A 25218-nucleotide genomic window follows, 5' to 3' on the forward strand; every position below is an offset into this window, starting at 1 on the left:
GGGGAGATTACGGACCTCCACCTCTTGGCGCGCCCCCAGCACAGCCGGGGCCCAGAGCAACCTCTTTCGTCCAGGGGCGGGGCGCGCCAGGCGGCCACGCGCGGGGGCGGTGGAGGGGGCGTGTCCCGCGGGCGCGCGCGGGAGGCGGAGGGGGCGTGTCCCGGGAGTGGCGGCGGCGGCGGCGGCGCGGGCCGGGTGCGCGTTGCAGCCTTCTGTGTTGGAATGTGCGGCTCCCGAGAGCTCACGGCGCAGGAGCAGAGCAAGCGCCGCCGAGGCCCGGGGCCCCAGGCGGCGGCGGCGGCCGGGACGGCAGGGCGAGAGCCGGAGGCCTGAACACTCTCTGCAGCCCCTCTCCCGGGTCTTCGCGGGCCTCGACTGCCCCAGCGTCCAACTTTTCCGCCCTCTCCCTCCCCTCCCCCGAAACTCCAGCAACAAAGAAAAGTAGTCCGAGAAGGAGCGGCGACGCGGGTCTTCGCCCCTCCTCGCCCAGGAAGGACGGTAAGCGTGGCGCGGTCTGGGAGACGGTTGGGTGGGGGCGGCGGGCCGGCCGGGCGGTCGTGGCGGCGGTTGCCGCGGGAGGGGGAGGGCGCGGAAGGACGCGGAGCGAGGCGCTGTCCAGGGCTGATTTGCAGATACTGTGGCTCCGGCGGTGGCGGCCGCGTCGGGCGGGGACTGGCGGCTGAACGGGATCGGGTTACACCGTCGCGGTCCGGGGGCTGGGCCGGGGGCGTTGGTGGGGAGCGGCGCGGCGCCGGGACCCCCTCCCCAGTTGAGGCCGGGCCGCCGCCTCCGCGCGGGCCCGGGCGTCCCTGGGAGTCTTGTCCTGAGGCCAGGAGCGGAGCTGCTTGGGGCCCTAGTTCTGAAACTTCCTCTCGTGCTCCTGCTCCAGGTCCCGCCGCAGCTCCTTGCTTGCCGGCGGTCCTCCCGCCCCCTCCCTCTGCGGCCTCTCCCTTTCGCCGGAAGGCGCCGTTGAGTGCGGCCGGGAGGGTTGAGTCAGCCTGGGGCTCGGGTGGTTCTGCCAATGGGGCTGGACAGCGATTTCTGCGATCGGGCCGCCCCGCCGCCGGGGCCCTCTGCGTGGGGCCACCTAGCCGCCGCCGTCGGCGGGGCCGGGGCGCGCGTCCCGCGGGGCGCCGTGGGGGAGTGAACCCGCAAACTTCCGGGGCGCGGGGTGCCCCCTCCGGCGCTCGGGGCCCGGCGCCTCGGGAGGGCGCTCGCGGCGGCTCCTCGGCCCCCTGCGGAGGGCGAGGCTGGGGCCGGCGAGCAGCCGGGACGGCGGCGACGCGGTAACTTTCCTCCCTCTTCCCGGACTCCGGCGCGCGGGCCAGGAGGGGGCAGCCTGAACTGGGGAAGACTTGACCTGGCCCAGCGGCACCCCGAGTTTGCCCGTCTTGCAGTCTTTAGTGTTGGGGAGCCCAGGGAAAGGTTCAGGACGAGTGTGGCGGCAACTGGTGTGTCAGTGGTGCAGTGAGCGGGCCGAGCCGAGAGGAAGCGAGAGCTCCCGAGTTTGCAAAGAGCTGCTTTGTGTTTGGTACGTATTTTGAGAAAATGGCCGAATGCCTATTTGAGTTAGGAATGCCGCCGCCGAGGCAGGCTCTGGTGGCAGCAGCACGTAGGAATTCGCGTAGCACGTTGGGCTTTCGGACTGTGCTTGGACAGTCTTCCTGACCAACGTTAAAATCCCTTTGGGGATGGTAGTTAGGGTTTGGGAAGAATTAGAAATTACCGAGTAGTCTGGGCTGTTAAACCCGTGGACAGCGTTTGCTTTGTGTGATGGCATTTGATTCCAACTTTTGTTGGTACCTGTGACTCAACCGGTTTGTGTTTATGCACTTGGGTGAGACAGGATTACTTTTTGTATTTTGGGTTTAACATTTTTTTTTAGCCTTTGCCACCTATTTTGCAGGAGAACACCTAATTTGTGAATAACACCTTTTAGATTGGAAAGTAAAGTGTGAAGACGGTTTATAAAAAGCTCAATATGTTTTCAAGGTGATCTTGTAATGGCTCCGGTAGGCAAGTGAGCCAAGTCAAGCGCAATGCAAGAAAGTTGCTGATTGCGGAGATGACTTGATCGGCTGTTTTATATGGGGATTTGAAAGTTTCTTTACTTTGATTTGTGATCTCTTAAATACACCAAACTTCTCTTTTCACAGGAGGAAAGGTCCGTAATTTTTTTTTACTTTTTAATAGGTCGTCATCCCAAAAAAAATAAAGAGAAAGGGAAAGAAACTAAGTGGTACTTTTATAATATAGTTGATCCTTGAACAATACATGATTGAACTCTGAGGGTCCACTTATACGTGGCTTTTTTTCAAGAAATATATTGTAATTTTTTGGAGATTTGCAATATTTTGAAAAAATTAACAGATGAACCATGCACCCTATTAATATAAAAAATTAGGAAATAGATGTTATTAATATGTAAAATATATGTAGATACTAGTCTCTTATCATTTACTGCCATAAAATAACAAAAATCTAATAAAAGGTAAAATTTATCAAGACTTAATGCACACAAACTCATAACCAACCACACGAGTGCCATTCACAGAAATGCAAACATAAAGATTCATTATTAAATCATAATTGCTTAAAATTAACTGTAGTACATAGTGTACTAATGTAATAATTTTGTGGCCACCTCTTGTTAATTTTGGTGAGCTCAGGTGTTGCAAGTATCTGCTTAAAATGCCAGGTGAGGTAATCATCTCCACGTGAGCAGTCTCTCCAGTAAATTGTGTGGCAATAAAAAGTCACCACTCACGGTTCTCGCATATTTTTCATCCTGTTCAGTGCAATACCAGAAACCTTGAATAACATCATGGACCCCATAGTGCCACTTGTGATGCTGGAAGTGCTCCCCAGAAGCAGAGTAGAGTCAAGACTTTACAAGAAAAAGTTGAATTGTTTGATGTGTACTGGGGTAGATTGATATCCGCACTTGAGGTTGCCCACCATTTCAAGATAAATGAATTGACCCTAAGGACCAATGGTTAAAAAAGAAAAAAAAGGAAATTTGTGAGGTCATCACTGCATCTACGCCAGCAGGCCTGAAAACCTTGCATGTTTTGGGAAATACCTTTTTATCTCGAATTAAGAATTCAGTTTTTACGTTGGTGCAGGATTGCTATAATAAGTAAGGCATACCTATGGACTCTAAATATGATTTGAGAAAAAGCAAAGTCATTATATGATGACTTAAAGCAAAAGGAAGGTGAAAGATCTAAAGCTGGAGAATTTTATGCCAGCAAAGGTTGTTTTGATAATTTTAGGAAGAGATTTAGCTTAAAACATGTCAAGATAACAGAAGTAGTGTCTGCCAATCAAGACGCAGCAGACAAGTTCCCAATCCACTGGTGGCACAGTGGATAAGATCAGTGCATGGGGCCCAAGTTCGATCCCTGGTCAGGGAACTAGATCCCACATGAATGCTGCAACTAAGAGTTTGTATGCCACAACTAAGGAGCTGGAGAGCTGAAACTAAGACCTGGTGCAACCAAATAAATAAATATTAAAAGAAAGTCGTTGATCACAACATTGTAAATCAACTATACTTCAGTTAAAAAAAAAAAACCTGTTCAGGCTGCTATTCTTTTTCCTCAATGACTTTTTTTTAAATTGAAGTATAGTTGATTTACAATGTTGTATTAATTTCTGCTGTACAGCAAAGTGATTGTTATACATATATATAAATTCTTTTTTTAATATTCTTTTTTATGGTTTATCGTAGGATATTGAATGTAGTTCTTTGTGCTATACAGTAGGACTTTGTTTATCCATTCTATATATAATAGCTTACATCTGCTAACCCCAACTTCCTACTCTGTCCCTCTCCCAACCCCCCCCCTCCCCCTTGGCAACCACAAGTCTCAAGGTTTTTAATGCAGACAAAAGTGCCCTATTATGGAAAAAAATGAGAGGACATTTATTAGGAAGAGGAATGAGCACCAGGATTTAAGACAGGAGGGGTTAGGCTAACTCTTCTGTTTTGTGCAAATGCAGTGGGGTTTAGGATCAGGACTGCCCTTATAAAGCTGCTAACCCCCGAGCCTTGAGGGGAAAGCATAAACACCAGCCACCAGTCTTTTTTTTTTAAATTTATTTATTTTATATATATTTTGACTGCGTTGGGTCTTCGTTGCTGCGTGTGGGCTATCTCTAGTTACAGTGAGTGGGGGCTACTCTTCGTTGCGGTGTGCGGGCTCTAGGTCGCAGGCTCAGTAGTTGTGGCGCACGGGCTTAGTTGCTCTGCGGCATGTGGGATCTTCCCAGACCAGGGATCGAACCCGTGTCCCCTGTATTGGCAGGTGGATTCTTAACCACTGTGCCACCAGGGAAGTCCCCAGCTGCCAGTCTTTTGGTTGTACAACAAGAAGGCCTGGACAATGAGAACCCTTTTTCTGCATTGATTCCATTGATACTTTGTCTCTGAAGTCAGGAAATACATTGCCAGTAAGGGACTGCCTTTTAAAGTAGTTTTGATTTGGATAATACCCCTGGCCACCCAGAACCCCATGAGTTCAACATTAATGATGTTGAAGTGGTCTGCTTTCCCCCAGACAGAACTGTCTCTAATTCAGCCTCTAGATTAGGGAGTCTTTAAAGCTCATTACACATGGTAGTCTATGGAAAGATTGTTAGTGCTGTGGAAGGGGAACCCTGATAGAACATCATGAAAGTCTGGAAGGATTACATGATTGAAGTTGGCTGTTGTTATAGGAAAAGCTGTGAAGACTGTCAAGCCCCAAACAGTAAATTCCTGCTGGAGAAAACTGTGTCCAGATGTTGTGCATGACTTACAGGATTTACAACAGAGCCAATCAAGGAAATCATGAGATTCTGGATATGGCAAAAAGAAAAAGAAAAAAGGTGGAGGGTGAAGGGTGTCAAGATAGGGATCTTGGAGAAATTCAAGAGCTAATAAACACATCAGAGGCATTAAGATGACTTGATGGAGATGAGTGCTTTGGAACCAGCGCCAGGTGATGAGGAATAAGATGCAGAAGAAGCAGTGTCAGAAACAAATTGACAATCTGACCGAAGCGTTCTGATTATTCAAGACTGTTTTTGACTCCTTTCACAGCATGGACCTTCTGTGATACAGGCACTAAAACTAAAGCAAAGCGTGGAAGGATTGGTACCACATGGAAACATTTTAGGAGAAATAAAAAAGCAAAAAAGTCAGACAGAAAAATTAGGATGTATTTCCATCAAGTTACATGAGTGTGCCTGGCTCTCCTGCCTTACCCTTCATCTCCTTCACTTCTTCCACCCCTTAGACAGCAAGGCCAACCCCTCCTCTTCCTCCCCTCAACCTACTCAGTGTGAATGACAACTATTAGGATGAAGACCTTTGTGATGATCCACTTCCACTTAATGAATAGTAAATAATCATCAATCTGTACAGTTAATGAACTAATCTGTTGTGTGTGAGTGTCTTGTGAAAATCTAGTAACTTTATGGCAAGAACCCTGAGACGTTATTGTGTCATCATCTTTATCGCCTACAGGTTCATTGTGTAGAACATGGTGTGCAAAACCTGTATTGACGTGGATAGCCTATCCTTACATTGGTATGAGGTGACTGATATTTAATATAAAATTAATTATGTGTTAGTTTTCCTACTGTTTTGTAACTTTGCTTTCAAAAGTTATAGTACCATACAGTATGCCTTTCTCTCTCCTACTTGGTCAAATTATGTATCAGCCTGTCATCTCAGGTAAGTGGCTTTTTAAAAAAAATGTGACATTTCCAATGCTGTATGATGAATATAACTGTAATACTATATGCCATAAATTTTAATAAAGATTCATTTGCATGTACACTAGACTACCGGGATGCAATCGTGTTGATGGTATTAGGTTACCATAAAGCAATCATATTGCTGCTTCTTTGTTGTCAATGCATAAATGTTATACCTGTAAATAAGTATGAATTTCTTTTTCATATTTTTGATGTCTAGTGTTAGTAATATGTTTAACATCAACAGTATTTTGTATCGTATAATACAAGATGGATGTCTTATACACATGTTGTACACAAACTTATGGTATCAATAAATACAGTACTTTAAATATATTTTCACTTATGATTTTCTTTTTTTTAGTGCTGAAAAATTTTAATATTTCTGTCATTTCACAAAACATCTTTTTTTTTTTTCCAATTTATATTTTGGCCACGCTGCACAGCATGTGGGATCTCAGTTCCTCGAGCAGGGATTGAACCCATGCGCCTCCGCACCCCGCCATTGGAAGCGCGGAGTCCTAACCGCTGGACTGCCAGGGAAGTCCCCATTTCACAGAGCATCTTTTGTTGACATTCTACAAATGATACCATCCAATAATGTCCCAATACTTTCTTCCTGTGAAGATAGTTCATATATCTTTTTGACTTCTGTAATATGTGTTATTTCTGGGAGATTTTTCAGAGAAACTTTTGACCTTCTATCAGAGATATTAGGTCTTCTTGATTTATTTGTTTTTCCCCCTCTTCAGTGTAAGCAGTTAGAATTGATGTGTCATTTGCCGAGGTACCAAATTTTTTCAAGGCCTCTGAAGTATTGTTATTTGGGGAAAGATTGAAAATAATTTCAGTAGATAGAGTTCTTGTCTTCATTTTTCCCAGTCTGTAGAGGTGAACTGCTTTGTTTGCTGCCACAAGTATCTGAAATGGATCGACAGTCACTGTAGGGTTTATTAACGAGCCATCAATGTCGCCTTCCATGGCCTTTATTCTCAAGCATTTTTTACATCATTAAATAACAGAAGGGTCACCCTGTGTTTGGGAAATAGGTCCAGCTGATGTGTTAACTGCATTTCATAGATAAGCAGGATTCAGCGGGCCCAGAACCCCAGGACTAGCTCCCTATTCTGCAGGCTACTTTGTCACAACTTTGGTGAGTCAATAGGCTTATCAGGATGATGTATCGCTGCTATGCTGTCAGCCCTCAAAGGGAGAGACTGAGCTGATTATTGCCAGGCTGCATCCCAGGGCCAGGCCTCGGAAGGTGTTGGATAAATGAAGGCGTCAAGAATCACAGGCATCACCTGGAAAATCACGGTCATGGGTGCTGGGGTTGAGTCTCCTATTCCCGCTCAGCCCAGCCCGGCCCGGCCCCTCTTTTGATTTTCTTTCTTTTTTTTTTTTTTGCGGTACGCAGGCTTCTCACCATTGCGGCCCCTCCCGCCGCGGAGCACGGGCTCTGGACGTGCAGGCCCAGCGGCCATGGCTCATGGGCCCAGCCGCTCCGCGGCACGCGGGATCTTGCCGGACCGGGGCACGAACCCGCGTCCCCTGCATCGGCAGGCGGACTCTCAACCACTGTGCCACCAGGGAGGCCCCTGATTTTCTTAATAACATTTTCTTTTCTCAGCTCACTTAATTGTAAGAATACAGTACGTAAGAATACAGTATATATAATACATGTAACATGCACAGTATGTGTTAATCTACTCTTTATGTTATCGGTAGACTTCTGGTCAACAGTAGGCTGTTGATAGTTAAGTTTTTGTGGAGTCAAAAGTTATACTCAGATTTAAGACTACACCAGGGAGTTAGTGCCCCTAGCCCCTTGCTCAAGGGTCAACTGTAGTTTATTCTTTTGGAGGTAGTTGAGTTCATATGAGATTTAATCCACTGGCCAATTATTACAGGCTTCTACTTTCCAGACTATACTTAATAAGTGCACAGTTGGCTTTTGAATTTTTCCCCTTTCTGATTCAGACCAGTAAGCTGTTGAAGCAGGAGATGGGAGGACAGCATGTTTGGAATTTATGTATGGAATTCATGTATGGAATATAAAATATAATTTTAATTAACACTAAAAATGAAGGTTACTTATATTTTTCTACCAGAGAAATTAAAAGTGCTTGAGGGAAGGCACACTAGTGGTAAACCTAGTTGATGGATGAGTTGTGTCAAATGCTTGATAGAATTTTTTGTAGGGGGTCATAGAAATTTTTTTGATGACTGCAGTAAAGAGAATTTGGAATTACAAAAATATTGTAAAGGCTTATTTTCAGTAGTTAATGAGGCTGATTGAGTTTAAAGATTATATGGGAAAATGTATTTTTTTTAAATTACGAAGAATTACAGTGATGTTGTGGTTTTAGACCAGTAAAAGTTGTGTTTAAAGTGGTGCTTTCGTGTTATTTGTTTTGTTTTGAATGCAGAACACCGTTATGGCCACCCAGGTAATGGGGCAGTCTTCCGGAGGAGGAGGTCTGTTCACCGGCAGTGGCACCATGGGCATGGCCTTGCCTAACGACATGTATGACTTGCCTGATCTCTCCAGAGCTGAACTGGCTGCGCCTCAGCTCATCATGTTGGCAAATGTGGCCTTAACTGGGGAAGTAAACGGCGGCTGCTGTGATTACCTGGTTGGCGAAGAAAGACAGATGGCAGAATTGATGCCTGTTGGGGATAACAACTTTTCAGATAGTGACGGAGAAGGACTTGAGGAGTCTCCTGAGGTAAAAGGCGAGCCCAGTGGGCTGGAAAACATGGAACTGGAGAGTTTGGAACTCAGTGTTGTGCAACCGCGGCCTGTGTTTGAGGTGTCAGCTGCCTCAGAACCGTACAGCGCAAATAAAGATCTTCCTCGGGAAACACCTGTAGCAGAGGACAAATGCAAGAACTTGAAGACCAAGCCCTTTCGCTGTAAACCATGCCAGTATGAAGCAGAATCTGAAGAACAGTTTGTGCATCACATCCGAGTTCATAGTGCCAAGAAATTTTTTGTGGAGGAAAGTGCAGAGAAGCAAGCGAAAGCCAGGGAATGTGGCTCTTCCACCGGGGAAGAGGGAGATTTCTCCAAGGGCCCCATTCGCTGTGACCGCTGCGGCTACAATACCAATCGCTATGATCACTATACTGCTCACCTGAAACACCACACCCGAGCCGGGGACAATGAGCGAGTCTACAAGTGCATCATTTGCACGTACACCACAGTAAGCGAATATCACTGGAGGAAACACTTGAGAAACCATTTTCCAAGGAAAGTATACACATGTGGAAAATGCAACTATTTTTCAGACAGAAAAAACAATTATGTTCAGCATGTTCGAACTCATACAGGTAAGAGGACCTTTCTTGTTTATAAGTGTATGCTACCCCCCAAATAAAACACTTTAAAAATGAAAAATTTCAGGGCTTCCCTGATGTCATAGTGGTTGAGAGTCCGTCTGCCGATGCAGGGGTCACAGGTTCATGCCCCGGTCCGGAAAGATCCCACATGCTGTGGAGCGGCTGGGCCCGTGAGCCATGGCCGCTGAGCCTTCGCGTCCTGTGCTCCGCAACGGGAGAGGCCACAACAGTGAGAGGCCCGCGTACCGCAAAAAAAAAAAAAAAGAAAGAAAAATTTCAAACATCTCAGAAGTAAAGAGAATGCCCCACTGCACCCATGGGTCCCCATCACCTATACTCAAGGGTTATTAATATTCTGTCATATTTGGCAATTCAGTTTTTTAAATAACAGCTTTATTGAGATGTACTCCAATGTAATGTAATGTAAGATATTTTTAGATGTAAGATATTTTTAGATTCTAAAAATGTAAGACTTTTTAGAATTGTAAGACATTTTTAGAATTAAAAAAAAGGAAAATGGAGAGAACTGGAAAAATTTCGGTTTTGTTGTATATTTCCAATTTTTTATGTATACTTTATGTATAGTTTTTTTTTTTAAATAGGATCTCTACTTTTTGCCATTTAATGTTTTTTCTTATAGTGGTTTATTTTCACTTACTTACAGTCCAGGTGACTAATTTTAATAGCTGTATTTTATATACTTCATCATTCATTACTTTTTCTCCACATTAAAGTTGATATTTCCACAATAAGGTTATGACTTACATAGCTAACATTGGTTGTACATATCTCATTTCACATTTTAGTGTTAAACTTACTTGGACTTAATACATTTTTTTAAAAAATTATTTATTTATCTTATTTTTGGCTGTGTTGGGTCTTAGTTGCGGCATGTGGGATCTTTCGTTGCCATGCGTGGGCTTCTCTCTAGTTGTGGTGCAGGGGTCCAGAGCACGTGGGCTCTGCATTTGTGGTACACGGGCTCATTAGTTGGTGGAGCTCAGGCTCAGTTGCCCAGTGGTATGTGGGATCTTAGTTCCCGGACCAGGGATCGAACCCATGTCCCCTGCATTGGAAGGTGGATTCTTAACAACTGGACCACCAGGGAAGTCCCTGTCTTAATACTTTTTAAAAGCTTTTCCCCCCGGTATTACCTAATTTGTGGTTTTTTTAAAAGAAAAAAATTTCAAAACAAGTTGTTGGTGTATACACAGAAGGATAGTATTTTGATTATGTAAATTCTGAGAGTATCAGTGGTATTAAATGCATGGTTCTGAAGTTGTATTTATTGAAAAATTCAGCTAGTGCTGAAGAGCAGAGATAAGAAATGATCGTCAACAGGAATTGCTTGTTTCTTATTTCTTACTTAGGTAGCCTGCTTTTCAAGTTCACTTAGTGGGTCTCTTATGTTCCTGTATTGAGGGCTCAGTGTTAGGTGCTTTCTTCTACTCTCTGCTAATCTTCAGAACAATTTACTGAGGAAAACAGGGTAAGTGTTTACTGAAAGCCTAAAGTGATGTGCTCAGGGTCACATACAACTAAGATTCAAAGTTCCAAATCTCATTTCTATAGGTAGTTATCATGGTAGGGGGCTGAGGATTTTCATTTGAGTCTTCAGTCAAAAGATTTTTCAGTTTGTAGTCTCGATATTTAACCAGTTCACAAATTCTACTTTTTTTAAAATCAGTTTTTATTGGAGTACACAAATTCTACTTTAAAAGATGACATTAAAAAAAAAAAGACATTTTTGCCTATATGTATGACTGAAAAATTACTAGTGTTTCTAGAGTATTTATGCCTTTTTTGGTGAGTTGCACAGATAGAAGCAATCTATTTTGTTATGAAGAATTTTAAAGTAAATTGTCCTTAGTGGATTCTTCATGTTAATCTGTAAGGGTATTAAATTTTTCTTCCATTAACTTATTTATTTATTTACTGGCTGCATTGGGTCTTTGTTGCTGCATGTGGGCTTTCTCTAGTTGCGGTGAGTGGGGGCTACTCTGTTGCAGTGTGCAGGCTTCTCATTGCGGTGGCTTCTCTTCTGGAGCACGGTCTCTAGGCACCTGGGCTTCAGTAGTTGCAGCATGTGGGCTCAGTAGTTGTGGCATGCAGGCTCTAGGGTGCACGGGCTTCAGTAGTTGTGGCATGTGGGCTGTAGAGCGCAGGCTCAGTAATTGTGGTACAGGGGCGTAGTTAGTTGCTCTGCGGCACGTGAGATCTTCCTGGACCAGGGATTGAACCCGTGTCCCCTGCATTGGCAGGCGGATTCTTAACCACTGTGCCACCAGGGAAGTCCGTATGTATCTTCTTTACAGAAATACATTCAACAATTTTTAAGCTGTTTTAAAATTATTCTAGGTCAAAGTAGGCATTTTGTTGCTATAATGTATTTACAGCTAATCTATAGCTGCTGGCTAATAACAGCTGAATAGTTACTAGGAACACATTTCACAGTCATCAACACATTCTGTTTGTTTATTTATTTATGGTTGTATTGGTTCTTTGTTGCTGCTCGCTATCTTTCTCTAGTTGCAATGAATGGGGCTACTCTTCATTGCGGTGTGCAGGCTTCTCATTGCAGTGGCTTCTCTTATTGCGGAGCACGGGCTCTAGGCGCGCGAGCTTCAGTAGTTGTGGCTTGCGGGCTCTAGAGCACAGGCTCAGTAGTTGTGGCTCACGGGCTTCGTTGCTTCGCGGCATGTGGAATCTTCCCGGACCAGGGCTTGAACCCATGTCCCCTGCGTTGGCAGGCGGATTCTTAACCACTGCGCCACCAGGGAAGTCCCATCATCAACACATTCTCTTTTTTCTTTCTTTTTTTTTTTGTACTCGTCTTTTCCTTATCCCATTTTTTAGACACATCTATTACTGTAACTTACAGTGTAGACAAAATAATAACTGATGGTTATTGAGGGCTTTTATGTGCCAGGCACTACGTTAAATGCTCTGGATATATTATCTTGATTTAAATTCTCACAATTCTAGGAAGTGAAGGTACTATTACTTTTACAGATGAGGAAGCTTGCCTGAGGTCATAATTATTACCTTGTGGTTAAAGAATATACGAAAACAAATTAGCAAGCTGGTTTTTTGATATGTTTTGTGGTTGACACGTGTTTCCAAAAAATACACGTTTCCTGCCTTTGAGTCTTAAATTCTTTATTAAATCACTGGCCTCTCATCTTCAGTTGCTCTCAGTCCCTGTGGCCTTACGATTATAATTTGTTTTAACACTGAGCTGACTATTTTATAAAAGTTTTATCTACCACTTGAAATTTTTAGCTTACAACAACAGCTTCCCCACTCAAAAATGTTATTGCTTTAAGCTAACAATTTCAAATGGTAGATTTATCATTTATAAGGATCAAAAAAATTACCTGGGCTTCCCTGGTGGCGCAGTGTTTGGGAGTCCGCCTGCTGATGCAGGGGACATGGGTTTGTGCCCCGGTCCAGGAAGATCCCACATGCCGCGGAGCAGCTAGGCCCGTGAGCTATGGCCGCTGAGCCTGCGCTCCGCAACAGGAGAGGCCACAATAGTGAGAGGCCCGCGTACCGCAAAAAAAAAAAAAAAGTTACCTAAGTCATAGCATCAGAAAATTTGGGTAGTTTTTCTTTTTTAATTTTATTGAAGTATTGTTGATTTACAATGTTGTGGATTTTTTTAAAAGGATAATTCTAATTTTATACCTGATCTAAGATACTTTTTCAGTTCTTAATATTTAATGTAATAACATGTAGCATTACTGTGAAAATTAAAAGGGCTGTGAGAATTCAGAAAGCCAATGGTATTTTTTGTCAGCAAAGCTAAAATAATGTAGTTAGTTGTATTCTGAATAATCTTTCTAATACATGATAAAAATCGATCATTTTGCCAGGGACAGGAAAAAAGAAATCCTTGTTAAAAATGCTCAATACTGAATGATGTGTATATTGTTAGTGAGAATCGTAATTGCATTATTTTATCATATTTGAACATTAATCATTATATTTTTGTAGGAGAACGTCCGTATAAATGTGAACTTTGTCCTTACTCAAGTTCTCAGAAGACTCATTTAACCAGACATATGCGTACTCATTCAGGTTGGTAAGAAATGGGAACGTTTCTATCATTGGTAAACTACCATTATAAGAAAGTTCTTCTAGACTTGGAACTGGTTCCTTATTTATAGTTCATTTATAATATAATTTTGAAATTAGAGTTAAAAATTAGTGGTCTACTAGTGTGAAGCTGTATTTAAATGGAGATTCCTAACCAGGGAGTCTGTAGGTGGAATGTCCAAAACTAAATGTAAATGTATGTGTGTACTTTTTCTGGGAGGAGTGTCCTTAATTTTCATCAGACCTTCATCAAGTTCCATGATGTAATAAAAGTTGAACTGCTATCATAGACCAAGCCTGGTTTATCCTTTTTAGAGCAACCTCTGCCTTCTTATACTCCTTCCCGACTCTCCCTCCACATCCCCAACAAAGTATAACACCAAGTTTCATAGTGTGTGGTTGCCAGGTTCCAGGGGTTCCTTATTAGCTACCTGCTCAGGTCCTGAAATTTGGCTTTATTCTCTTGACAATTGATAGGGCATCTGAGGACTGATTTATAAAAGCCAAACTTTAAAGAATGATAAATAATCCAGGATCCCATTTTATTAACCTATAATAGATAAAATGCAGGGCTATAACAAGTGGGAGATTTATATCCTCTCTAGTGACTGAAATTATCATGATCACCACCAGAATTGGTCCCCGTTATCAAAATATGTAGGTAAATGGCAAAGTTAAAAAGTCGAAATATGTAGGTAGATGGCAAAGTTAAAAAGCATAGTGGTCTTGAATGGATAATTATTTCATTTTGGCCACACTGACCCTGGGTGAACAGTCACATCTGATCAGAGTACTCTCTTCCTAAATTTAGAATATATACCCCTGTGGGGGAGGTATGCTAAAATCTTGCTGTTTACCAAAGTGTATGTAGACCCAACTCCCTTAAGTTAACAATTACCAATTACCTTAACAGTTTGTGCTGTCTAATTGGATAGCCACTAGCCACATGTGAAATGTGGCCGGTTTGAATTGAGATGTATAAAATAACACACCTGAATTTAAACAGTATGAAGAAAATTATGTAAAATATCTATTTTTTAATATTACACGTTGGCATGATACTGAATATATTGGGTTAAATAAGTAGTAAAGTTAATGTTAACCTCTTTTTTACTTTTGTAATGTGACTGCTAGACAATTTAAAGTTACCTATGTTGCTTGCATTTTATTTCTATTGGGTATTGCTGTTTTAAGTCAGTGATTGAGTAAGACTTGATTATAGTATGAATTCTAATTTGAGCAGCTATGAGGGCTCACAGCATGCTTACTGGCTCAACTTGACCTTACATGCTTGTCAAGTTTTATACTTTGAATGTTCCTTCTCAATCTCCTAAACTATTGAGTCACTTAACCAGAAACCTGTTTTTAGTATTACTTTTGGGTGCTTCCTGGTTTCATTTTCTGTGGGTAATATGGTTGCTTTATTGAGGGTAGGCCATCATATCCTACTGATACTTGTGCTCTAACCCTTAAATAAAATATTTAAGAGCTTTTCATGAGTTGGATCATTTCCGTTTTCATAACTGTCTCATGATGAGTAAGTTCTGTTATTGTCCCCATTTTACAAATGGGGAAACTAAGGCCTTGGAGAAATATGGCCATTTTTCCTCTGGAATGTCCCCTCTTCTGGATTTGTGTTAATTTGCTTTCTCATGGTATCATTTAGTTTTTCCTCTGTCCCTGTGCCTTGTATAACTTGTACACTGGAAATTAAATCTAAATGCTTGAATTGTAGATAATAATGTGTCTCACTTGAAGTCATATCTGGTTGACCTAATATTAGTGTCACTGGATCAGAATGACAACACACTTGTATTTTTTTCATTGAATCGATAATACTTTTGTCACTGTATAAATTTTTATCTATGGTGTTTTACACCAGACAATAATGATTGCCTGAATGATTTTGCATTGGTTACTGTTATCTTTTGTCTGCTATATTTTAAAGGTGATTTTTAGTAGTTGCTGTTATAGTACAGCAAGTATTTAAAAAGTGTCATAATAATGAGTAGCAGTTACTATTTATTGTATGCATGCTGGGTACTGAAAAATTGGAATTTGTTATCTATAATCTTAGTACCTCTAGAATACTTAAATCCCAGTTTATAGATTAGGACACTGGCTTAGAGAAGATAAGTGTTTTATCTAAGGTTAATTGTCATTCTTCCAATTTAGAAGAGCTCGAGTTTGGCCTCGACTCCCCCACCCTCATTTTCAGTCATCAGCAGTGTTTAAAGAATATTATGGCTCAGAAAATGGCTCAAGAAACTACAGCATAGCACAGAGTATGGAGAGAGCAGAGCCATTGTCTTTTATCGTATGCCAATAATTTGTGAGTCACAAACAGGAAACAAACATGGTTAGTTTGTTTTGTGTATAAGTGTGCTGAATTATTTCGAGCCGGATCCTATGTTTTAGTACTTCTCTTAGAAGTTGCTGATAACACTTGCAAATTAAGTGAGGCTAAGTGTGGTCAAATTGGGTAGGTAGTCTTTCTGACTGGGTTGCATGGAGTGAATATCTTGGATGCTTTCTCTGTGGTCTTGAGTCTGAGCTTTATAGGTCATCTTGTGCATTCACTTCCTTGTTCATGTGAATGTATTTTAGGGAAGAGAAGTGTATGCTCAGTCTCTTATTTCTGGAAGAGACTAGGCTCTGCTGAGTTGGTACATTTTAGCTAAAATGACAAATTGGTTTATAAAGCAAAACCACATTGGTTATTTCCTTGGAGCACTTCCATTAGGGTAGGTCTTCTGAGGCTAAAGTAAGAAGGGATCAGAGTATTGGTTTGGTGAAATATACAGACACACTAACCTAATCTGGTGTTATTCTGCGTTTTATTGGTGTTTGTAACTAATGGTTTTCAAGTATCCTCACTTGGGTAGTCTAGAGATACTGACATAATCCACAGCTCTCCATTTCCTATTCTGAGTGGATATGCTACCATTTCATCCTGGAGGAAATACATCCAGTTTATGATGTTTTTGTAGATATGGCACTGGATAGTTCTCCCGTCCTGCCAGCATAGGAGTTCATTTTGATTATTTTCCCATTATGAGTATAATGGATGTTTGTTAAAGGAAACTAACAACTTGCCAAGTTCCACCTCCATCAACTACTCTTTAAGATGGAAAAATATTTTTTTCAGCAAAAATTATTTTCCTTTCACCAAGTATTTGAAACATGTTATGGTTTGAGGGTCTTTTTGTGAATTTTAGAATAATTTAAAAAATAGTATTAAGGTTTAATTAATACACATGAAAATGCACACATCTTAGGTATACAGGTCAGTGACCTTATGTATGTTTTCTCTTGTTTGACTACCATCTAGGTGAAGACATGAAATGTTTTACCACCTTCAGAAAAGTTCCCTCCTTACCCTTTCTAGTCAATACTCCCATAGTCTCCCCTCAACTGATACTCTGACTTAAATGTAACATCCTTCTGTAAAGTATTTTTGAGATTCATTCCATGCTGCATTATCAGAACTTTGTGTTTATTGCTGAGTAATATCCCCCTATTACTCTTTAATTAAAAGTTCCCTTGTTACTCTTTCTGGGCTCTTCTTGATAAGAATGTGTAAAGCTTGTAAAACTCCCTTTTTGAATTTCCCTTATCTCTGTAAATTAATTTAGGAAGAATAAAATAGACATCTGACACATTTATAAAGATCAAAAACAGGTAAATATTACTGTTGGTTCAAGGCAAAAGAATTTTCATTCAGCTAGGTATTAATAAACTAAACTTGATGAAAAGATCTTTCAATACAAGAAAGGTTAACGGCAACAAAGCAAAAATGTGGGTAGGGTGAATGAAGCAACTAAATGATGCCATCACTGTTTAAAGAGAGTCCTACGAACTCCCATTCCCTGACCATTTCACAGATGGAGGTTTGCACCTTGCTTGATGCTGGCTGTGTAAATACCCTCATTCATTAGGACTTAAAAATGACCATTTTCATTTTAATTACTTTATGAGCACAAATACTTTCCTAAAGAGATCAGCTCCATTCATCAGCTCTTTGTTTACTGAGAGGTAGGGTTTATATGGTAAGGCAGGATAAACACGTGAAATCTTCCCTTTTGTTTACCCATTCTAAAACTTACCAGCCATTCCAAAAGTGATGCATTACAGGTAATGTGTATTGACTGCTTGGCTATCTATCCTTTGCTAAGAGCTCTATGTGGATTAGATTATTTATAGTTCACAACACTTAAGAATATTTTACAGATGAGGAAATTGAGCCTTACAGAGTTTTCAGTACCTTGCTCAAGACTTCACAGTAATTTGCAGAGCCCATATTTGATCCCCCCAGGTATTCTTACTGTAGAATAAATTCCTAACTGTTATGTCACATATCTTTTCCCCATTCTGTGTCTATATATGTTAAGTAAATGTTTGTCTCCTTTGAAGTCATTCAATGGAGAGGACAAGATAGGGCCAGGTGTAGACTAATGCAGCATGTTGTTAGAAACCTCCATTTATGAATCTATTAGTGGACTAATGTGGAGAAGAGTTGTCCAGTTAGCTACGTTTACAATCTGACATACGTGGTTAAGTTTTTGTTTTTGTGATCGAGTATTCTATCATCAGACATTTTTTAATCATGTAAAGCTTACCATCTATATGGTTTTACTTCATGTCTGAGTAGTTTTGCTTTATGAAAAAAATTAAATAAGATTTGATGTTAATTTGAGAATGTTTGAGAGATGAATTTTCATAAATGTCAATTTCCATTTTTCTGCTATGCATTCCATTGGACCAGTGGGGTATGGATACCATTTGGTAATATTTGCTAGAGTGTGATCTAGATGGGTATGTATTCAGGTAGAATGAGTTAATCTTAATGCCTTTAATTTGGGGGTTGGGGGTGGGCTTCTGGTCTTGTATGTATCTGTGATTATGACTTTTTGTGCTTATTTTATATACCATATATATTTGTATGCCCCTTTTCGTTTACCTAGTTTCTTTGCCCATTCTTTAGAAGAAGGTGAGAGAAAATCAAGAAAAGATTTCTCACTTGTTTTATTTTTGCTGTGGAATAGCAACTCTGGCAGTGGAAAAGTTTGCTGAGTGAAACTTGACTCAGCTCTTGCCACGATGGACAAAAGGGTTAAATTTAAAGAAAAAGCCTTTTGTTCCCTGAGGCCAAGAATTGTTTTAAAACTTTCACATGGAAGGTCTGGGAGTGTAGCCTATAGTGTATAATATTTCTTTTGAAGTCTCAAGGTTTATCTGAAATGTATGGGAGTTTTATGTTCTACTCCATTATACATTTGTTTTATCTAAACATGAAAACTTTAAAATTACCTTCTTTTTTAGTGCCCTTGTCCCAAAATTAACATCAAGAGCGCAAGTCACTTTGCCAGTAATTGTTGTGTACTTCTTTTTTTTTTTTTTTTGTGGCCACGCCACTCAGCATGCAGGATCTTCCCCGACCAGGGATCGAACCCGTGCCCCCTGCATTGGGAGCGCAGAGTCTTAACCACTGGAATGGTAGGGAAGTCCTGTTGTGTACTTCTTGATGAATCTGTATTTGATGAACTTTTTAGAAGATGATGATTAACTGAGATAATTATTCCTCCATTTGATATGAGAATCTATGTCAAGGGATAGAGAAAAGATATACAAATAAATATGGTAAATATGAGTTGCATGATAAAGTCTTCAAGAAATAGTTTCTGTCAGTTTTTTTTGTTTTTTGTTTTTCAATATATATCCAATTCCTTTTAAGTATGCTTGAGTAAATCTTGAATTCATTTCTTAATGTATGCCTTCTGCAACATCTTTTGTTTACCTTCAGGTGAGAAGCCATTTAAGTGTGACCAGTGCAGTTATGTGGCCTCTAATCAACATGAAGTAACCCGTCACGCAAGACAGGTTCATAATGGGCCTAAACCTCTTAACTGCCCACACTGTGACTACAAAACAGCAGATAGAAGTAACTTCAAAAAACACGTGGAGCTACATGTTAATCCACGGCAGTTCAACTGCCCTGTATGCGAGTACGCAGCTTCCAAGAAGTGTAATCTGCAGTATCATTTCAAATCTAAGCATCCTACTTGTCCTAATAAGACCATGGATGTCTCAAAAGTGAAGCTAAAGAAAACCAAAAAGCGAGAGGCCGACTTGCCTGATAACAAAATCACCAATGAGAAAACAGAAACAGAGCAAACAAAAATGAAGGGGGATGTGACTGGGAAGAAAAACGAGAGGTCTGTAAAAGTGGAGAAAAAAGATAATGTTTCAAAAGAGAAAAAGCCTTGTAGTAATGCCTCAAGCCAAGTGACTACGAGAACTCGCAAATCGGCACTGGAAGCTAAAGAGATGGATGTGCACCCAGGAAATAATGCAGAAAAAAGCTGTAAAAGCAAGAAAAGCAAAAGGAAGACAGAAGCTGAAGCCCGTTCCTTACAAGAACGTGTGAATGATGAGGAACCTGTGACAAAAAAGAAAAAGAAGGCAGAAAGCAAATCCAGAAATAGTCAGGAAGTGCCGAAGGGTGACAGCAAAGTAGAGGAGAATAAAAAGCAAAGTAGTTGCATGAAAAACAGTGCAAAGAAGAAAACTCTGAGAAGTAAATCATGTAAAAAAAGCGGCAAGCCTGCTCAGAGGAGGCCCACTCAGATAGAGCCTCCTCCTACCATGGAGTCTGCTGAGGGGGGGCCTGTTCAGACGGAGCCTCCTCCCGCCGCCCCCCCATCTCCTCCTCCTCCCCTTGCCCCCGAGCGGCATGCTGAGGTCGAGGTTGTTCAGACGGAGCCGCCGCCTCCTCCTCCCCCTCCCCCCCCATCCCCTCCTCCACCTCTTCCCCCCGGGGGGCATGCTGAGGTCGAGGTTGTTCAGAAGGGGCCTGTTCATGCGGAGCCTCCTCCTCCCGTGGAGCCGATCCCCAAAAGGTCTCCTCACAAAGATAATGGCAAGGAAAAGACCAACATGCACAGTGAAATGGCGCAGAAGGAGCAAGTCCTTATTGAAGTTGGCTTAGTGCCTGTTAAAGACAGGCAGGTTCTAAAGGAAAGTGCCGGTGCACAGGATCTCTTACCACCATCACCACCTCTGCCAAAGGAAGACTTAAAAGAGGAAGAGTCAGTAGACCAAAAATTAGTCCCTGTAGGGGAAGGACATAAAGAAGCTCCTCTTCAAAAAGTGGAAGCAGAAGAGGCAGATAAGAGTCTAGCTGGTCTTGCTGCTGTTACCAAGGCATCTGCCAGTATTTCATCCTCTGAACAAAACTTGAATATGCCAGAGGGTGAAACTTCAGATGGTAAACGTCAGGCTGACGCTATGCTTTGTGAAATGAAGATGGACGCTGATGAGAAGAAAACAGAGAATCCCCCCGGCAGAGACTCGGCGGTTGAAGAACCAGCTTCACCACCACTTCTTCCTCTACCGCTAGAAAAATGTGAAGCAGTGTCCACAGCTACTGTGGCATCACCTCCTGTCACCGTGGCAGTAAATGAGTCTCAGGAAATGGATGAAGACGAAGGCATCCACAGTCATGATGGAAGTGACCTAAGTGACAACATGTCAGAGGATAGTGATGACTCTGGATTGAATGGGGCTCGGCCAGTTCCACAAGAGACTAGTAGAAAAAATGGAAAGGAAGCCTTGGCAGTCAAAGTGGCCGAGGGAGATTTTGTTTGTATCTTCTGTGATCGTTCTTTTAGAAAGGAAAAAGATTACAGCAAACACCTCAATCGCCATTTGGTTAATGTATACTTCCTTGAAGAGGCAGCTCAAGGGCAGGAGTAAATAAACTTTGGGCAAGGCTTCAGTTCTTAGTTTGTAAGGTCTGTGACATTTTGTATTCATTTGTAGTAGTAGACAGCCTTTTGTTTTTAAAAAATTGCTTTAATTAGTATCCAATCTTGATTTTTAAGTGGCATTCTTTTCCTTAGGAATCCATGTACCTAATGATGTACAAATTTTAGCAAATCCAAGGGAGTTAGTGTAATAAACCAGCTAAATCTATTAGCTTTTGCTTTTAATTGAACCAAGAGGGCCAAGGTGGTATTAGAGCATTCTGTCGATTTGTTCAACTATAACTATTGAGTTTTTTCCCCATGTCTACTCCTGTTTCACTTTAGTTTATTCTTAGTTCCTTGTTTAGTTCTGTAAAAATTGGCATACTTAAATAGCAAATTACTTGAAGAATTTGCCTGCTTTATATAAAGTTAGCACTTTAAAATTGTTTTAGAAATGAAAAGAGACATTTAAATTGAAGAGAAGTTCTGCCAACAATGGACAGTGTATCAGCCCAGGTATTTACTTCCTGAGTTTTGATCAATACATATTTCTTATTTGTGTATATGTTAATTGTCATAAAAACATTGATTTTGGTGTGTTTTTTTATTTCGGTGCTTTAATAGCTTAAGATGTTGCACATTGTTTTTTAATCTATGCAGTTACATTTTTTTCTAGAACTAGCATTTTTGTTGAACAGTAACACTTTATACATATATTTGCATTTTATTTTTTCCTCTTTGGAGGGATGCTTTTAATCTTGTTTGCAAAAGGGCAGTTTTCTTTTTTCCTTTGCTGCAATTGTCGTTTTTGCAGAATATTAATGTGTGCAAATTTCTGAGCAAATGAAACATGCAGGTTAAATTCATTGATTTTGATATTCATATCTATGCCAGAATCTGCATTTCATAAGTTATTTATTTTAAATGCGTATAATGAATTCATAGCTCTCAGTTTGAACTTTACAATAAATAAGCCACTAGGTCTATACTGAATGGATTTTTTTTTTTTCTGAATGGATTTTTATCTCAAATACCAACCATAAGTAAACTTTTGGCCTGTCTTAGTACATCTACTTCCTAAATGTACAGTGTTAAACCGTATTTTAGAGGGAAACCTCTTTCATAGATGGTTGGTGTTTTTATGTCTACTCCGCTGAATAAAGAACTGTAATTTTTATTTGGAAACTGCAAATCTGGAATTAGGAGGCATAATTTACTCCTTCAAGTTATACAGAATATCAGTTTGTGAGATTCCAAAGCCATAGCGATTTTACAGAAAACCTATGATGAGAAAGGTAGTATGAGTGCCGGTAGACCAGCTGCTACTTCCTGTGAATACAGTGAAAAAGGCTGGTGAAAGTTAAATTCAGTCCAGATTAAAAAAATCACACTTTCTCAGGGATCTCCACCAACTAGTGGGTGTCCTAGCTGTTCCTGTGACTGCCTTTTTCTACAGGCGAGGACTCAAATGAGCTGCAGCTATTCTCGTGTTCCTGTGGGGCACTTTGTATGGAAGAGTATGTACTTCCAAACTTTGTTGGTAGGTTCTTTGGCCAGTCACCAAAGAATATGAAAGAATCCAGTAAAGGATTTTTCTTGTTGACAGCAGTTATTCATTGTAGTCCAATAAAGTATGATCCCCATAGGGAACTCTGAACAATTCCAGTTCTCCCATGTTCTATTCTGAAATAACCACTTTATATTTCATTGATTTTCTTCTGTCTGATGACCTCTGAAGCAGGTTTCAGAGTTTGGCAATGCAACAGGAAAGATTAGGAAAAGTATTGAAGTATGGGTGGAAAACTTGTTAAAATTCTGAGAAGTCCAAGTTAAAAGACATTTGAACTTGGAATTGACTGGGAGGCCAAAGATTTAAAGAAGCGGAAGATTCTCTCAAGACATGAGGAGTAAGTTGTGTTACTGGTGTGTGTTTTGTGTGCACGTTGGGGATTTGTAAATGATGTTGAATTCTAAGCTCCGACAATCATTGTCAATGGAAGATTAAGCTGCAAATATTTATGTTTTAAAACTTAAATTATAAGGCTAGTTAAATCTTTCTAACAACTATTTTTTAATATTCATGGGTACATTTTATATAAGTTACCTTTTACAGTATACATGAAAAGATTCATGTTAAGTACAAATTACAGATTGGGAATCAGTTTTGGGAAGAGGTTTTGTGGATTCTTTTGATACTTCAAAAGAAAAAAATCTGACTTCTGGGGAATTGGACTAATTTTCTTGTCTAGATTTTAAGACTAGAATGCCAAAAACAAAAATGTGAAGGAAATTAAAACTCCTTATTATGAAAATGATCTGTGAAAACATTGTTACTGGAAATTGAATGAACTTGAGGCCTTTCTTCCAGAAAACAAGGACTTGATTGTCAGGCCTATATTAGGTTCTGAACCTTAATGCCATGTATTTGTTCTTATTAAAAATTGTTTCAATGAAAAGTGCATTAGTAATAAGAACTTCTGGTCTAGTTGGGAGTTCTTCCATTTGAAAAATGTGATATTTGCATGGAACTGTTTGAATCTTTTTATTTTCTCAGTATACCCTCCACTGGATAGGATTGAAGCTAGAATTTTCCCTTTTGATAAAGGAATGAAAAGTGAACATGTTATTTGTAGATTGATGTTTAGTACTAGAGCAAAAGTTGAAATATTAGAATATAAGCCTAATCCTTGGTAGTCTTATAAAAATATATCTTTTAACTATCTTCTGAACCTATATTCACATTGGTTTTCAAGGTATTTTAAGTTATATTTTCTTCCTCTTTTCAGAGCTGCTTCTATGGGGCTGCCTTTTTTTCTTTTTTAAAGTTAAATTGAGGTGTCATTCGCAAAGGGCTGCATTTTTTGTTAAGGTTTCTTATGACTATGGCTGGGTGTTTTACTCTGGTCTCCCAAGAAGGGCCATTTTATCTTTGTCATGACTTTAGATTCCCTCTAGAGTCACTTCTAAAGTCATGTGGTCTTTAACTTTGGGAACTATTTCTCATCTGAGTGCTAATTCAGATTTAAGCTTGAGTCATCGCCTATCACCCCATGAATGTTGACAGTGGAAGGAATACCTTTCCTGTAGTTTCAGTTCTAGACTGAAAACCTGGGGGAAGAAACTTCATTTTCTTTTTTGCACAAATCAGAAAAACAGCTACTGTGCAGTTTCCTTGTTGACCTCAGCAGATGAACTGGACTGGTAGTGTTAATTCAGATTTAAGAAATTATCTGAATCTTGATTTGAGTAAACTTGTGATCTACATGCAATATTAACTAGATTGGATTGCTTTTATATTTTCACACGTACACATAGGCTCTCCCCACCCTCATCAACATCCATTAGTTATCGAACTTTGTGAACTGGCATTGAAACATTACAACAATGTTTTGTTGCACCAATTTTATAAACTTTTACAGTGCAATACGTGTTATTTTTCAGAGACAAACCAAAGTTTAATTTCTCAAGGTTCATGCTGTTTGCTTTAGCAGCATTTGATGGTGGATCTTTTATATACATTTGTAATAGATGGAAAAATAAACCAGATTGCAAATGCTTTTTCTTTCTTTTTTAAAGCAAACCATGTACCAAGTTTTTTGGTCCAAATTGTGTAGGATAAGTTAAATTGCGTTCTAATAACCAATATGAGTGTATTTCTGTAAGTATAGTTATGTTGAAATAAAGTTTTAAAAAGCATTTTATGCCTTTGTTTATTATTGGTACATCAAGTATCAAGGAAGTCAATTTATTTGGCTGGAATTGCAAGTGTATTAATTTTCAAAATCTTTTACCCCAGATAACCCATGGTAGGTAGAAAGGTTGTGGCAGATGTTTTTGTTTGAGTTAACAATCCCAGTGGGTAGTAGTCTAAAGCCCATCTTTCTATAATTTGCTTTTTGGGAGGCAGAGGTGAAGGTTGGGAAAAAACAACCTGCAGACAGTTTATAGGAGATTTTACGTAGTAATTCCTTCCCAACTACAGGTCCCTTTAACAGTTTTAATGTACACATCCGTTCTCAGTTGCAGGCCTGGTATTAGTAAATTTTGACTCATAATTGGAAAAAGATGCACTGAAGAGAAAATAAAATGAGTTACATTGAATGTTCACAGAAAGCCCGGGCACTATTTTAAGGATTTTACTGTATTCAGTGGAAGTCTGAGAAGAATATGAAACCCATGAAAAAGTGATAAGCCACATTCTAGTAAGGTTCTCTTTCCTTTGTTAGTTCACATAAACAGTGGTGCTGTATGGTGAAGGCTTAGGTGTTTTTGTGGACTTTAGGGA

The 25218-nt window shown here is 40.4% G+C and overlaps 2 protein-coding genes and 1 pseudogene across 5 annotated transcripts in view; 2 read left to right on the forward strand and 1 right to left on the reverse strand.

The window, feature by feature from the left end:
- The first annotated feature begins 368 nt into the window (after positions 1 to 368).
- REST (RE1 silencing transcription factor) lies at positions 369 to 24596 on the forward strand. Of its 3 annotated transcripts, none has more exons than XM_079919135.1 (4): positions 369 to 498; positions 8175 to 9078; positions 13084 to 13167; positions 18989 to 24596. In XM_079919135.1, exons 2-4 carry the CDS (start codon positions 8184 to 8186, stop codon positions 20938 to 20940), a joined length of 2931 nt encoding a protein of 976 aa, XP_079775261.1. In that variant the 5' UTR covers positions 369 to 498; positions 8175 to 8183; the 3' UTR covers positions 20941 to 24596. The 3 variants fall into 3 exon arrangements, with proteins under 3 accessions (XP_079775261.1, XP_079775262.1, XP_079775260.1); XM_079919136.1 differs by lacking the exon at positions 369 to 498 and adding an exon at positions 711 to 1531; XM_079919134.1 differs by lacking the exon at positions 369 to 498 and having other exon boundaries at positions 6628 to 9078.
- Positions 6041 to 6825, reverse strand: LOC307185229 (EKC/KEOPS complex subunit TPRKB-like; annotated as a pseudogene). The gene has a single exon. The product of its transcript is annotated as an EKC/KEOPS complex subunit TPRKB-like (transcript).
- Positions 13130 to 25218, forward strand: part of LOC307185222 (RE1-silencing transcription factor-like) — a 228639-nt gene continuing 216550 nt past the window's right edge. The window contains exon 1 of the mRNA XM_079919139.1: positions 13130 to 13167. The gene's annotated coding sequence lies outside the window, so the exon portion shown is untranslated. The remainder of the gene's footprint in view (positions 13168 to 25218) is intronic.

This window comes from Stenella coeruleoalba, assembly GCF_951394435.1.
Source record: "Stenella coeruleoalba genome assembly, chromosome: 4".
NCBI classification, from domain to species: domain Eukaryota; kingdom Metazoa; phylum Chordata; class Mammalia; order Artiodactyla; family Delphinidae; genus Stenella; species Stenella coeruleoalba.